The 17342-nt window shown below is 34.6% G+C and overlaps 1 protein-coding gene across 1 annotated transcript; it reads left to right on the plus strand.

Moving 5' to 3' along the window:
• The first annotated feature begins 12067 nt into the window (after positions 1-12067).
• LOC114751254 (ankyrin repeat-containing protein NPR4-like) lies at positions 12068-15261 on the plus strand. The gene is made up of 6 exons (XM_028939912.1): positions 12068-12704; positions 13320-13481; positions 13601-13708; positions 13788-13835; positions 14255-14541; positions 14632-15261. The coding sequence occupies exons 1-6, from the start codon at positions 12068-12070 to the stop codon at positions 15259-15261; spliced, it is 1872 nt and encodes a 623-aa protein (XP_028795745.1).
• The last annotated feature ends 2081 nt before the right edge of the window (positions 15262-17342 follow it).

A 17342-nucleotide genomic window follows, 5' to 3' on the forward strand; every position in this document is an offset into this window, starting at 1 on the left:
CCCAATCCAACGATACATTTTTGTTCTAAGAGGCATTTCTAAGCTGAAACCAGCTTAGATAGAAAAGATTGTTCAAACCTATCTTGATGTTTAGTAAACTTCAAAATGTAAGATTTTAGTCTTAAAAAAAAAAAAAATCTAGAATGTGAAACCCTAACAGAGCCCTTGTTCCTCTTCCATTTTTTGAGTTATCTGGTCTGCTTATGATGCATCCCAGAATGTGATTTTTATTTTATCACACATTTTTTTATTTTATATATTCCTCTTCTTCTCCTTCTTCAAACCCCTTCCAATCTCAATAAAATTTCCCAATTAGTCCAAAAATAATTTCCTAACATTCAAAACAAACTTTAATTTTATGCGGCGCCACAACGTTACTAAATTTTCCGTCTTGGACCATGCAATGGACTCTTTCCTTTATTAAGTCACGTTTTATTTTGGCATTCTATTTGTCTGGCCAACTTATCATATAGAAAGAAAAGGATCTAAAACAAACCACTAACTAAAGTTTGCATGGGAATGAATTTCGGTGTTCCTCGCAATGGTAAGTATCATAATACTTATCAAATCTCAATCATTCAAATTTAATACGGATGACAAAGATTTAATTTTTTTATATCTATCTGTAAAAAATGTTTTCCTTTAATATGTAAATAATTCAAGATAAATGTAATATTTTAACTGTAATTTTTTTTGTAAAAAATAATTTTTTATTTAAAAATTATTAGTTGAAAATTTTAAATCTAGACTATTAAAACCGTATCTAAATTGTATATATTTTATTGTAACAATAAGTATCATAGTATTCATTATTATGATAGGCATCAAAACTGGTTCTATTTGTATAGGGATTGAATTTATCATTTAGTTTGCACATATTATAGTCAAAACAGAGTAGAACTTTAAAAGCCACTTGAAGCTCATTGTAAGTTAATTAGAATGCACACTTAGAATTAGTCAATATATGCTTATAAATGGTTTCAAAAACACTTGTAAAGACACCAGAGAGTTCCAGGCTAACTATAAAGAGTTTTGGGAACCAATCATCTAATTGTGGGAGCAGATGTCACTGAAGCAAATAGTAGAGATGAATAAATCTAAGCTTTTCCTTTATTGTTTAGGGCCTGTTTCCTATATGTTCCATTTAATTGATTTAATGATTCATTTTATTTATGCAATTACTTGTTTGTTTAGCTTGAATTAAGTGATGAATGAATGATGCTGATGCTTAATTGATTTCTGGTATCAAATTCTTATGGGATGATCTATATCACTACTTTACTATTACTCCACCCATACACTTGCAGTGTTGGAGGCAGTATGGAAAAAAAGTGAAGAACTTTGTAAGATTCTTAAAAGAATGAATTATTAATTAAGCAATGAACTTATAATAATTCTTGAAAAAAAAATACAACACTAAGCAAAAAAAAAAGAAAAAAGAGAGAAAATTTAAGCTTCAAATGATCCTGGAACGAATGGACCACCCAGATATTATTGTCGTGTCTATTCATGCATTGCTGGTGGCTACTTTAGTATTTTCTTTTGCATTTTCCTTTTACTTTATGTTTTGTAAGCAAAGAATATGCATTTAGGTATGCATGCTTTTAGAATATTAGAGTTAGGGGAAAAAGGAATGATAGAGGACAACACTACTTTCTATAAGATTGTTCAATTCCAAAAGAACCTGTCAAAAGCTTTAGGAACTCACGAAACCTTTTATTCTCGTTCAAGTTCTCTCATATAGTGCGTATGAGCTCCAAAGTAATAATAACATTATTAGAACTTTCAAATTAGGTTTGTTTGGAACATTATATTCTTCGTGAAGAAGGTTTTTCGAAATATAGGAGACGGCCATAGATTTGAGAGTATTACGATCTGAACCTAGTTGTCTTGATCATCCTTAAGAGACAAGATACGGTTCGCTTCTCGTTCTAACAGTCCTAGAAGCATGGAAGAATCAAGTGATATGTTAAATTAATTGACTTGACACGTAGTTATTCTAATAAATATACACACAAGTGATTAGCAAACATGTGGTTGAAATAGTTAGCGGTTTTATTCTCATTAAAAAAAATTTGAATTTCGGAAAACACACATGTAGGAAGAGTTTTAATTTTGATGCTTGTAATCCGACTTTACAGTGGCTTGAAGATACTTTGAATTATACCCAAAAAACAAAGATATACACACACATGTTAAGGTTAAGATTCTTCTTTTCATTCTTTTTTTCTATTTTAACCATGTTTACTTTTTAGTTCGAAAGTTAATTAACTTTCGGCATACTAAGGGTGGGCTAATTTTGAAATCGGATCGCACACTTCATTAAATCTGAAAAAAAGGAATTCGACGCATACAAGGTGATGATGACTAGAAGTCTAGGACATGCATGGGGGAATGATATTTAATGATAAAAAATTTGGAAAGTAGAAGAAAGAAGGACTGAAGGATAGAAGGTACTTTAGTGATTTGGCCAAAATATGGTGTTGAAAAATGTTCCTCTTTCTCCATAAATAAACAGACGTGTAATTAGTAGTCACAAAGTGACAAAGTCACAAAAATAAGGATGTGAGTAAGTCATGTTATATTTGACAAGTTAAAATTTAAATTTTCCCCCCATAAATAGAAAAATATCGCTCACTAATTTCCGTAGTTACGAAGTTGCGAATTAATTAAGAGTACCAAATCATGGAAAAAGCTTTTAATAAATTGGACACCCCCCCAACCTTTGCCGGTAGCCGACGCACATAGGTAAATTGAAAAAGAGAAGGTATCTTATTTTTTTACTTACCGTTTTTGCAAGCAAAGAATAGTACTGTTACTTTGATCTCCCGCGGAAACAAAAAGAACGATGAGTAAAGCACTTATGGCTGGAGGTCATTTTCAATAATTATACATATATATATCACTAAAGATAAGAAAATAATTTCTGAAGTTCGAAAATATATATAAAAGATCGTCAGCGTTACTGTCATTTATATTTTAACACATATAATTATCATATAAAATTTAAAATCGAAACAAACTAAACTTAAAAGTTAGATATTATTGCTGAGCTATGATTAAAATAACAAAAATTAAATTACACGATACTATGAATAACAGTTATTGTTATAAATTGCAGGAATAGTGAAAATGATATAACCCAATTTTCAATATATAATGTTGGGTCTAACTTATTGAAAATTATAACTGCACAATACACAAATAACACTATAATAATCTTCAATTTCATCTGAAAAAAAATATGCTACAAAGGTATCGCCTAATAAGAAAACTTTGTGAGATTCCCTCACACATTGCGTATATAAATACTATAAATAGATCAACACGTTGATCACAAGTGTGTGCAGCAGGACGAGAGGAAAAATGGGACAAAAGAATAGCGAGATTATGATAGAGGGAGATATGTTCAGCGAAACAATGAAAGAAGCTCAAAGAGCTTATAAGTCCAAAGAATGGGAAAAGTTCAAGAAAATCTTCGCTGACAGTAATAAGAGGTATTTGCTTCAGGATTTTGACTTGTGGGGAAACACTGCCTTTACCAAGGCAGTTCGCTCTGATGGTCCAGAAATCTTGAAGGAGTTGCTGGGAAAGCTATCTGAAGAAGAAAGGTGGCGTGTCATCAGGAAGAAGAACCAAGCAGGCAACACGCTTCTTCATGAAATCGCAGAGGCTTGCAAAGTGGCGGCGATGGCGGACATCGTACTCGATTTCGAGAAGACCATTCCTTTGCCGCCGGAGCTGGCAGAGAAGGAGAAGGCGGAGATGGCAGAGCTATCATCAGAGGAGAAGAAGGAGCAAGAGGAGGAGAAGAGAAGGCCATTGTTGGAGTGGAAAAACTTAAAAGGTGAAACGCCGGTGTTCAAGGCTGCTAAGTTCGGTAACCTCAAGATGCTGACCCATTTGGTCAAGCGTGCAGAAAATCTGCCTCAGGCTGACATGGAAATCCATCAAGAAAGCGCTACAGAGACCATTCTTCATGCTAGTGTGAACGGGCAATACTTTGGTAAGTATAGAAAATAGAAACCAGTTTTTAGAGGCAAATGGCTAGAAATAAAGCCAGGTAGCTAGGTAGAAGACACTTTTCTGAAACATGCTTGCCCTAATTCGGAGAAGAAGGATGTTTAATTAATTATATTCAATATGTGTGTGCAGATGTAGCTCTTTGGATAATCATGAACATGGATAAGAGTAGTCTGGCTGTGAAGAGGAATAAAAATGGTCTGACAAGTCTTCAGATTCTGGCCAGAATGCCTAGTGTTTTTTATAGTCATTATGAGTCCCAACGATTCATGACCAAAATCGTCTATAAATGTACATCCTCTTTATATTTAGTTCCTTTTTAATTTACTACACAACTGCATAGATCAGTTCTCACATTTACAACTCTCTTTGACAATGCAACTAACTTGTCATTTGGACGATAGTGCTTCCTGATGAAGGATACGACATCGAAGGGTGTAACAGCTTTGATCGGTTGCTTAGGACTCCGGCGAGAGATTTGGAAACCGGCGAACATCAAGATGATCCCAGGCCACCAACCACTCCAGGTACTTGATGTTTGAGAAAATAAAAACATTAGAAAAACTGTTGTGAAAAAAAAGGACCTAGTTATCACTAATTAAAAACTGTTGCTATTGAAGTTTCATATAGATAACACTGTAACAGTTAAAACTGTTGGCATAACTTGACGATAGTAATTAAGAAATCCGTTGACAAATTAGACTCTCTATCATCTGAGTATAGGCCAGCCATGGTTTTATCATCCATGACCTTATGGTCCGAAAAAATAACAGTTAGGTATACAGGTAATAATATTTTATCCTATAGCAACGATTTTTGCCTACTGCTATAAGCTAAAATTAATGTTTTAGTGTATAGTAATTCTTTTTAATCATCAATCATATCATTGTCCGAGAATTATAATAATATTTAACTGATGATAACTTGCAGGTCGTCTTTCAAAGATCAATCACGCTTTTTGGAAATGTCTACCCGAAGGTGACATCATTGAACACACACACACACACACACACAATCAACACTCAATACTGAATCAATCAAATTATTAGTAGTTTGAATATTCGGATATATACTAACATGCATGAATTATTAATTATGCATGCTTGATGATGAGCAAGCAGTATTCAAGCGGATTATTGAGCCGATCCGGAAAGAAAAGAAGAAACATCAGTTAGCAGAGAGGCTGGCCAAGTTTCTTGTGAAATGCGACTACTCGTGGCAACAGTACTTCTATAAAGAAAGAAACGATAGCCCACCAACCAAACTTCCCCCAGTTCTTCACAATGTGGCGAAAAGGAAACAAGAACTGCAATGGAAGCATAAGCAAAAAGTACTGAGGGAAGAAAATGAAGACGATGAGCAGGAAACAGCGAAAAAACAACCACCATTGCGTGTAGCAGCCGCCAATGGGATTACAGAAATCATTAACTTCTACTTAGAAGAGCATCCAGAGTCTATAAATCACGTCGGTGAAGATGGCCAAAACATACTGCATGTAGCCGTGATGCACCGTCGAGAGAAAATCTTGGACTTGCTAGAGGATCAACAAGTACTGCCTTTCTTGGCTCCTCGAGTTAATGGAGAGAATCGCACAGCATTACACCAAGTTGCGAGTATCGATTATTACAGAGCACCAGCCAGGGCTGGCGCAGCATTCCAACTTCAAGAAGAGTTGAAATGGTATAAAGTAAGTATATATATAGGTCATTATTGAGCCCAGCTTGGGAAATATGTATATGAAAATATTCAATAGTATTATTAGAACTGTCAGACGAAATCAATATTCGTTTTTGTGTGTTACGTGCAGCGAGTGGAAGAAATTGTTCCATCTCACCTTCACTTCCATTGTGACAAAGATCTACTAACAGCAGGAGACCTTCTGGACATAGAGCACGATCAGATGCTCGCAGACGCCCAACGATGGATAAAGGAAACCTCCCAGTCTTGCTCCACTGTGGCAGTCCTTGTGGCCACGGTGGTCTTCGCGGCTGCCTACACCATACCGGGTGGGACCGAGCATGGCTCCGCGCTGCTCTCCAGAGCTCCGGTGTTCATATTCTTCACCATCATGGACATCGTGGCGCTTGCCTTCTCCTTGGCTTCGGTGGTGATGTTTCTTTCCATCCTCAACGCGCCATTTGAGCTGTGGGATTTCCACAGGTCCCTGCCACGGAAACTGACCACAGGATTTGCTTTTCTGTTCCTGTCGTTGACCTGCACGATGCTTGCTTTTAGTGCTACCATTTTGATCACAATAAGGTTGCCATGGAAGCAATGGACTTCGACTCTGGTGTACAGTGCTGCGCTCTTTCCTATCACCATATTTGCCTTGATTGAGTTCCCACTTTACAAGAATATTTGGAGCATGTTGTCCAAGATGTTCCCCAAGCGATGGAAGAAGATGATTCTAATTGGTCGATCAAGCAGAAGGGTTTAAGACAGCGTAGTATCAATGATTGAAGAACAGTACTTAATGCAAACTTTTAATCTGTTAATTTGTGGTTTTCTGCTAAATAAAGGAGTTTGTAGTGTGGAAGCCTTGTGGTGTGTTATATTTCTCTGAGATATATGCGACTTTTGAATAGCTTTTGTCGAATGTTTGTTTGTCTGTTGCCATGACTGTCGAATATTTGTTTAAACTAATGAATGAGACAAAATTTCTTGTGATTGTTTCATTCTCCTGCTTCTCTTGTATGTTATTTCTCTATTCATGGCCGATAATAGTAATTTTAATATCTATAACCATCTCTGCCGCCAAATTTCTAGGGTTGGTTAGATCAATGTTGAGATTTACGTTAATTAAGATATGTACAGATTTATTTACTTAATCTTTAGAGCCAGTTATCCACTCTGTTGAGATGTAGCATGATTAAATATTTATAAATTACTTACATGATTTAGTTTTTCTAAAATTCAATACTCATATAAAAAATTATTGCCTCTTAGCCATTTAATAAAATCAAAGGTGAAGATTTGGATATATTAATTAATTAATTAATTGATTGATTGATTTTTTACGTGATAGACTTTATTTGCGGCATATATTACACTGTGAACTTGGGTCTGGGCTAGCCCGTCAACATTCAGGTGTCGACGAACGTTCAGGTTCTGTTTTTGGGGGGGGGGGGGAGAACATTTGTCACTAATTCTTTGTTGGTCTCTCCCCTAAATTAAAAAATACAAGACATTTTCTATCTAATATTTTCTCATTTACTTCCATTTTCTATACATGATAATTGCATATTTTATAATTAAATAGGTGCTAATTTTTGTATATATTGAGTTAAATTTATAAATATATAGTACCTATCTCATTGATCTTATATACGTCTTCTCCAAAATTAAATTATCAGGGAAAAAAGTGATTTTTTTAAATATAAAACCTGCTCATATCCTTTTTTATTTTGCAAGAAATATAAAATAGAAAGGGGGTGGAAAAAGAAGACATGGATTACACGTGAGATATGGGGCAGAGTAGTGACTGGGTAATTAATCACAACTTGCTCCAAAATCCCGGATCCAAACAAAGTGAAAGACGTGATGGAGAAGCTGATGGAATGGGACCACATTGTAATTTGCGCCGAAGTCCAAAAAAAAGAAAGGATGTCTTTTTACCATGCCAAAAAGAAAGCATTAACCAACACCCATTAATTCAAGTGATAAGCGGCTTGGTACCGTTTAAATAAGGTTTCAAGTTCAAACTTCAGCATATGTAGAAATCCTTGTTGGGAGGCTCATCTATCACAGCCAAGTGTGCGACGCGGGTCAGATCCAGATATAGTCGGAACAAAGCTCTGGTGAATTGGGTAGGCAACCAAAAAAAAAAAAGAGAAAGCATTAACGGAAAATTACAATCAAATCTTAGAAAAAAGAAATAATTACTATCAGGTCTTAATAACAACCAAAATAGTTTGTAATCAAGTTCTAGAGTAGAGAATGACAACCTTTAAAATTTATTTTGTAATTTTTTTCCTTTCTTAGAACCTTATTTACTTCTTTAGATAAGAAGTTTTTGGAGTATTGATACAAAATCAATTTTTTATCAATATTTATAAGCTCAAGGTTCATTTACATGTATCTAATATCCTCAAATATCTTGTAATATATCTAGTATTTTGATTTTTTTAAGTACATTTAACATAAAAAATAATAAAATATTTTAGAGTGCTTGATACATATTTATTTAACAAATTTTTGAAGAGTTAATGGCGGATTAGATTAAAATTGCTCTTTAAAAAACACAATTACTCTTGAAAAAAAATCAATACTCTTAGAATAATATTATACTACTACAAAATATTTTAGAGTATTGAATACACTTAAAAAAAATATACCGGAATACTTAATGCATTTTAACCCATATGGCATAGTTATAATTTTGTATGGTTTTTTTATTATGTTTGCGGATTATAATGCATTTTAACCCGTATGGCATATTTATAATTTTATATGGTTTTTTATTATGTTTGCGGATTATAAAACATTGTTATTTATGATTTTTTTTATTATGAATTTCTAAATTCTCAAATTAGGGGTAGGGATATGGTTCAATAGAGAAGCTAGTTTTTACTATTTTGTTTTGACTTTTTTTATGGATTATTTTTATTTATGAATATATTTTGATTTTTTTCCCATAATATCTATTTTTTTTCTCTTCACAGGTTGATTTTATGATTGGCCACCCTTCAACCAACTCTATGATTAATCTGGGGATAGTTTTAAATATTTGTCGTAACATAAGACTATATTTTTAAGGTTTATAGATTAGCCAGAAACAAAAGAAAATATATGTCGCGGCACATGATTTTAGAATATTACAGCAGTCATTAAAATGGGGTCAAAAACAACATTAAAGGACGGACCCAAAGCCTTTATTTGTAGTTGTGGGGCATTTTTTTACGTCTTTATTACCAGCATCACTGACCATTGGCGTCGGCAAAAGCGGAAAAAAAAAAAAAAAGCACTGACCAATTGCAAGATTGCTGTTACTTTAAAAGAAAATTTCAAGTAACCAGGCTAGTAACCAAGCTGATGGTAAGCAGTCTTATCCAATCAAAAGAATAACGCAAGTTTGAATTTTGAGAGTGTACTTAATGGAAGAATCTTAATATTAACACTCCTGACTTAATAGAAATTAGTTTCAAATTCAAAGTGATTTGAGTTATATAAAAAAAAAATGTTAAGTAGACTACCACATTATGATATTTAAAATAAAAATTAAATTGCACGACAATATGGTTGGTTATATCAAATGTTGAGATGCACGTAATTAAGATATGTACAGATTTATTTACGTAATCTTCAGAGCCAGTTATCCACTCCGTTGAGATGTAACATGATTAAAATATTTATAATTACCTACATGATTTGGTTTTCTAAAATTATATTCAATACTCATATGAAAAAATTATTACCCGTTAGCCATTTAATAAAATCAAAGGTGAAAGGTGAAGATTTAGATGTATTAATTAATTAATTACTTGATTTCTTATGTGATAGACTTAATTTGAGGCATATATTACACTATGAACTTGCGTCTAGGCTAGCCCATCAGCATTCAGGCGTCGATGATCCTTCAGGTTCTGTCGGGAAAAAAAAAAAACAACATTTGTCATTAATTCTTTGTTGGTCTCTCTTCCGGGTAATTAATCATAACTTGCTCCGAAATCCCGGATCCAAACAAAGTGAAAGACGTGATGGAGAAGCTGACGGAATGGGGTCAACATGGTAATTTGCTCCGAAGTCCCCAAAAAAGAAAGGATTAACACTATGCAGTGGGACGAATTTATTATATATTTGTGTGGGTATTAAAAGTCCCACACTGAGAAGGAAAAAGGCGTTTAATCACTACCTTATTTAGATAAGAAGCTTTTGCAGTGTTGGTGCAAAATCAATTTATTTATTAATTATTAATATTTATAGGGTTAAGATTTGTTTACATGTATCTAACATCCTAAAATATTATGTAGTATATCTAGTATTTTGAAATTTTTAAAAATATATTTAGCATAAAAATAATAATAAAATATCTTAGAGTGCTAGTTACTTATTCATTTAACAAATTTTCTGAAGAGTTAATGGCAGATGAGGTTAAAATTGATCCTTAAAAAACACAATTACACCTGAAAAAAATTAATACTTTTAGAACAATATTATACTACAAAATATTTTAGAGTAATAAACACACTTAAAAAATACACCGGGATATTGAATGTATTTTAACCCATATGGCATATTTATAATTTTGTATGGTTTTTTTTAATTATGTTTGTGGGTTATAAAACATTGTTATTTATGATTTTTGTTATTATGAATTTCTAAATTCTCAAATTAGGGGTAGGGATATGGTTCCAACGGAGAAGCTAGTTTTTACTATTTTGTTTCAACTTTTTTTATGGATTATTTTTATTTATGAATATATTTTGAGTTTTTTTTTTCTCATCATATCTATTTTTTTCCCGCTTCACAGGTTGATTTTATGATTGACACCCTTCCCCCAATTCTATAATTAATTTTGACGTACAAGAAGGTGAAAAGAGAGTTTGAATATTGAGAGGCACACACGAATATTTAACGTAGGGATAGTTTTTTCTTTTTTTTGGATTTCTCCTTCGGTATCCCAGGGAAATAGGTGTCTTTCAGCCGTGACAACGTCCCTAGACTAATCCGGATCGAAGGTTTGTAAGGAACCTTTCGGTCGGCGCCCTCTGGCCCCTCAGGGTGCTGCATTCCCACAGCTCGAACTCGAGACCTGTGGTTAAGCTAGGACAGTCCCAGCCAGCTGACCTAACCCCTCGGCATTTAACCTAGGGATAGTTTTAAATATTTGTAGTATTTGTAGTAACTTAAGGCTATGTTTTAAAGGTTTATGGATCAGCCAGAAACAAAAAAATATATGTCGCAGCGTATGACTTTTGTTTTTGCCACAATAGAGAGGGCTAGGCCCAGAAGTTACAAAAAGCTACTCAAAAGGGGAATTAAATCCAGTAGACTCATCAGCAACTAGAGTGCTTAACCAAGGAGGGCAAGAGTCCAAGAAAGTCGAGGTGTTTAATCCTCTTGTAGCCAGTAAATCAGCTACTTCGTTTTTTTCCCTCAGAGTATGTTGGATCTCTACACGCCACGGTCTAGCCAAAATTTTTTTTACCTGCCAATTTAGAAAAGGGGAGACTTCCTGTCTTAGAATATTACAGCAGTCGTTAAAATGGGGTCAAAGGGAACATTAAACTATTAAAGGACGGACCCATAAACATTCCATGACCGACAAATACATGGAATTAAAGTCCCCAAAAAAAAAGATAAGCAAAGCCTTTATTTGTGGTTGTGGGCTTTTTTTTTTTTTTTAACTACTTTACGTCTTTATTACCCGTATCACCGACCATTGGCATCGGCAAAAAAAGAAAAAAGAAAAAACACTGACCATTGGCAAGATGACTGTTACTTTAAAAGAAAATTTCAAGTAATCAAACTGATGGTAAGCGGTTTCATCTCATAAAAAGAATAACACAAATTTAAATTTTAGGAGTATATTTATTGGGAGAATTTTAATCTCAATGTTCCCGACTCAATGGAGATTAGTCTCAAGTTTAATGTGATTTGACTCATGCAAAAAAAGAAGGAGGAAATTTTAAGTAGACTACCACATTATGATATTTAAAATAAAAATTAAATTGCACGATGATATGTAAAAAGAATACCATAGTTATTTTATTCTGCTGGGGAATCGTGAAATTGAAACTGATCCTTGTGCTAGATTTTGTTGTTATTTATATTTTACTGAGCAGCTCAGTTTAAAATTGTTAGTTCTAAATTTTATAAAGCTATTATTATTATTCATCACTTTGTAATTCGCTTTTCATTTTTATTACACAAAATTACATATAGGCATTACCGTCGATTCTTAATATATATAAGACCTGGTCTTATATTATACTAAGGACCCAGTAAAAAAGCTTGCTAGTCACTACCCTTGCGAGTGAGTATATATATAAAGAAGTTCATACAGACATTGAGCACAGGGCAGGAGTGTGTTCGTGAGAGGAAAATGGGAAAGAAGAATAGTGAGATTATGATAGAGGGAGATATGTTCAGCGAAACAATGAGAGAAGCTCAAAGAGCTTATAGGTCCACAGAATGGGACAAGTTCAAGGAAATCTTTGCTGATAATAAGACAGAGTTGCTAGAGAATTTTGACTTGTTGGGGAACACCGCCATTAACATGGCAGCTCGCTCTGATAATCCAGAACTGTTGAAGGAGTTGCTGGGAAAGCTATCTGAAGAAGAAAGGTGGCGCGCCGTGAGGAAGAAGAACCGTCAAGGCAACACCCTTCTCCATATAATCGCCGAGGCTTGCAAGATGTTGGAGATGGCGGACATCGTACTTGATTTCGAAAAGACCGCTCCTTTGCCGCCGGAGCTGGTAGAGGAGGAGAAGGCGGAGATGGCAGAGCTATCATCAAAGGAGAAGAAGGAGCAAGAGGAGGAGAAGAGAAGGCCATTGTTGGAGTGGAAAAACTTAAAAGGTGAAACGCCGGTGTTCAAAGCTGCTAAGTTCGGTAACCTCAAGATGCTAACCCATTTGGTCAAGCGTGCAGAAGATCAGCCTCAGACTAACCTGGAAATCCATCAAGAAGGCCTCAGAGAGACCATTCTGCATGCTAGTTTGAACGCGCAATCCTTTGGTAAGTCTCTGAGGATTGAGATTTGATTGGAAACGTTTTTTTTTTATTATTATTTTTTTAGTACAGTGGAATATGGATTGTTACATGTTATCAGTAATATTTATATTGAGTTTTTATCTTTTTAAGTAGAATTTTTATTGTTTATATTATGTATCTGTTATAATTTTTTGTCAAATAATCCATATAATTGTCCTTTTTTTTTTATATGCACTCAATGTTCGAGTTAATCCCTCAAAAATTATAAACCACACAAATTTGGATCAGATCATAGTAGGATCTATATGGGCAGCAACCTCAAATGATCGAACCCGTGACTTTTGGTTCAGTTGAAAACAATTCCTACCAATTAATCCAAGTGCTCGGTAGTCATATAACCATCCTTCAGTGGTTCTTATGCTTAAGTCAAATTAGTATTTTCATATGCATTTATATAATCATGATTTAAGAAAAGAAAATTGAAATTTTTCTAAACTTTATTTTGGAATTTTAACTGTTCTTTTTGCTGTGAAGTGCTTTATGTCGCAAGGTATAGAAGAACTTCTTTTTTTAAAAAAATGATCATTAGGTTTACCAAACAAACGTTAATGTTTGATTATATTGAATATGTTTGTGCAGATGTAGCTCTCTGGATAATCATGAAAATGGATAAGAATAATGATCTAGCTGGGAAGCAGAATAAAAATGATCTGACTTGCCTTCAGCTTCTTGCCAGAATGCCTAGTTCTTTTCACAGTCATTATGATCCCCAGGAATTCTTCGCCAAACTCGTCTATAGATGTACATTCTCTCTTTACATCTAGCTAACACTTTTTTCAATTAACACATAACCGCATCAGTTCTCACACCCAACTTTCTTTGCTTCTCCTCATATAAAACTTGTAATTTGGACGATTTAGTGCTTCCCGATGAAGGATACGACATTGAAGGTTACAACAGCTTTGATCAGTTGCTTTGGCGAGACTTAGAAACTGGCGAACAACATGATGCCAGGCCACCAACCCCAGGTACTTTCTGTTTGAAAAATATCAAACACTTCGTATGCATTGTCTGAGGAATTAATATTTAACTGATGATGACTTGCAGGTCATCTTTCAAGGGCCAATTACGCAGTTTGGAAATATCTAGCTAAAGGTGCTACCATCATTGAACTAAAATCCCCACACAAATATACGCTGAGTCAATTAAAGTATTAATAGTTTGAATATTCGAATATACATGCTAATATGGATCATTAATTATATGCATGCTTGACCAAAATGAGCGACCAGTATTCGAGTGGATTGAGTCGATCTGGGAAATAAAGAAGAAACATCAATTAGCAGAACGCGTGGCCGAGGTTCTCGTGAGGCGCGACTACTCGTGGCAGAATTCTTATTATAACGAACCTCACGATAAAACAGTGGTCAAGCTTCCCCCAGTTCTACACAATGTCGCGAAAAGGAAACAGCAATTGGAATGGAAGGAAAAGAAAGAAGTTATGGAAGAAAGAGAAGAAGAGGAGAAAGACAAACTGGAACACTATAAAGATCACTCGCCATTGCTTATAGCAGCTAGCAACGGGATCATAGAAATCATACACTTGTACCTTAAAGAACATCCGGAGTCTATAAATCACTTCAGTGAAGGTGGCCAAAACATACTGCACATAGCGGTCAAGCACCGTCAAAGAGAAATCTTCAAATGGCTACAGGATCAACCAGAGCTTCCCTCACTGGCTTCTCGAGTTGCTCAAAGTAATCGTACGGCATTGCACCAAGTTGCGAGGATGGATTATTACAGGGGATCACCCCTACCTGGCGCAGCGTTCCAACTCCAAGAAGAGCTGGATTGGTATAAAGTAAGTATAGGCCATTAAGCTCATGAAATATGATTAATATTAGAGCTATGTTAAACGATACCAATATTCGATCTTGTGTCTGATGTGCAGCGAGTGGAAAAGATTGTTCCACCTCACCTTCACATGCATTGTGACAAAGATGTACTAACAGCAGGAGACCTTCTGGACATAGAGCACGATGAGATGCTTGCAGACGCCCAACAATGGATAAAAGATACCTCTCAGTCTTGCTCCACGGTGGCAGTCCTTGTGGCCACGGTGGTCTTCGCGGCGGCCTACACCATACCGGGCGGGACCGAGGGTGGCTCCGCGCTGCTCTCCAGATCTCCGGTGTTCATATTCTTCACCATCATGGACATCGTGGCGCTTGCCTTCTCCTTGGCTTCGGTGGTGATGTTTCTTTCCATCCTCAATGCGCCGTTTGAGCTGTGGGATTTCCACAGGTCCCTGCCACGGAAACTGAGCATAGGGTTTGCTTTTCTGTTCGTGTCGCTGACCACCACGATGCTTGCTTTTAGTGCGACCATTTTGATCACAATCAGGTTGCAATGGAAGAACTGGACTTCGACCTTGGTGTACAGTGCTGCGCTCTTTCCTGTCACCATATTTGCCTTGATTGAATTCCCACTTTACAAGAAGATTCCGATTATGTTCTCCAAGCTGTTCCCCAACTTACGTAAGAAGAAGATTTCAATTGGTCGATCAAGCAGAAGGGTCTAAGATAGCGTAGTACCAATGAGCGAAGAACAGAAATTAGTTCGAATTTTTAATTGATCTGCTAATTTGTCGTTTTCTGCTAAATAAAGGAGTTTGTAAGAGTGTTTTTACGCGGAAGCCCATGATTTGGTTGGTGTGGTGTGTTATATTTCTCTAGCATTTGCGACTTTTGAAAAGTTCTTGTTGTAGTGTTTCTTTTTAAACTAAGGATGAATAAGACGCAATTTCTTGTGATTGTCTCATTCTCCTGTGTCTGATCTTGTGTGTATTTAATTTTTCTCAACTCATAAATAATATTCCTCCGGTCCTTAATATAAGACCCATTCAACTAATTTGATTAGATTAAGGAAGTTAGGTAAGTTAGTTAATTATAAGAAATGTGACATGTTTTTCCTAAAATACTATAATCATCTTTCTTAATACCCTCTCTCCCTCTTCTATTTTATTATGGTTGAGGGAGTATCCATAGGGGTAATTTAGAAAAACTTAATAAATATAATAAATGGGTCTTATATTTAGGACTAAAACCAACTCAGCAATTGGGTCCTATATTAAGGACCGGAGGAGTAGTAATTTTAATATCTACAGGCATGTCTACTTCCAAATTTCTACATATCAAATGTTGAGATGTACGTTATTAAGATAAGTACAGATTTATTGACCTAATTTAGTTTCATAAATCTTTGGAGCATACCTGCATGATTCGGTTTTCTAAAATTCAGTACTCATTTAAAAAATCACAGTTGAAAATTTTCGACGCAAAAATTAATTGATTTCTTATTTCATAAAAGGCTAATATAATCTTTGATTCCTCAAATTTACTTTCATTTTAATTTTGGTCTTTCAAATTTTAAACTATAAATTTTGGTCCCTCAAGTCTTTATAATTCAATAAAAACTTAGACTATCTGAAGGACCAAAATCTATGGTTTGAAATTTATGAACCAAAAATTAATTATATGAAGCCTTTCATAAACTTAATTTGTGATTTGGGGGCAACTGAACAGTCAGCTTGGGTCTCGGCTGGCCCAGGGGAGGAAAAAAAAACCCCTTTATCATGATCTCTTGGAAGTCTTTTATAAGATAATTAAGGATAGTTTTTCACTTTTACCTGTCATTATAAGGAGGAGAGAGGGCATTTATTAGATGCAGGAGAGATGAGAGAATTTTCGTATCATATTCTTTAATAAGAACAAAATAGGTCATTTTTATCAATTTAAAACACATTTAATAACTTAACTAACATCTTTTGATTTGTGAGAAAACTTAAGTAACATCTTATACTCTCTCCAGTCCATAACATAAAAAAATTAGTTAATTTTTCTCATGTATTAAAAAAATAAAGATTTAGTCATTAAACATGTCTTAAAATGATAAAGTGTTTCCATTTTACCTCTAGAAATAATAGATTTTCCTTTAATATTACAGTTTTATTATTTTTCATCTCACTCCTCTCTCTCTCTTATATTTAATAGTGGTGAAAGTGAAAAATCATATCAATTATTCCAACAATATTTTATATTTTAGATCATATTTTTCTTCTAGCTGACGTCTTATACATTACCTTGTTGGCCTCTCTTCAAGTGAATGCTTTTATTATTACGAGGCTAACACCAATTCTAACATTCATTATTGTTCACGCTGGGATTCTAACAGCCACTAATACATATGTATTACGTGGTAATAAAGTAAAAGAAACATAAGGCATTTTCTTTTCAATTTTTCACCTTTACTTTTGATTTTCTGCAAGCAACAAAGAATATATATCGCAGCACATATGCTTTTAGAATAATACGGCTCGTGAAAAAGAAAAGATAAGATAAAAAGAACAATAGAGGACGGACACACTTCTATTATAAGACTAATTATTCAATAACTCTCAAAGTATATCGGACATTAAAGTCCCAGCAAATAATGATTAGCAAATTCTTTATTTGTGTCGGGGGTCATTTTTGACTTCAAATGTTTATACCATGCAATATATTGCAGACCATAGGCAGCGTTACGTACTTTATTTATAATTTTAACTCACAAGTAATTATCATATAAATTTAAATTTGAACTGCACCATAGCTAAAAGTTCGA

This window comes from Neltuma alba, unplaced genomic scaffold (assembly GCF_004799145.2).
Source record: "Neltuma alba isolate B1F8T4 unplaced genomic scaffold, ASM479914v2 tig00006840_pilon, whole genome shotgun sequence".
Taxonomy (NCBI): Eukaryota; Viridiplantae; Streptophyta; class Magnoliopsida; order Fabales; family Fabaceae; genus Neltuma; species Neltuma alba.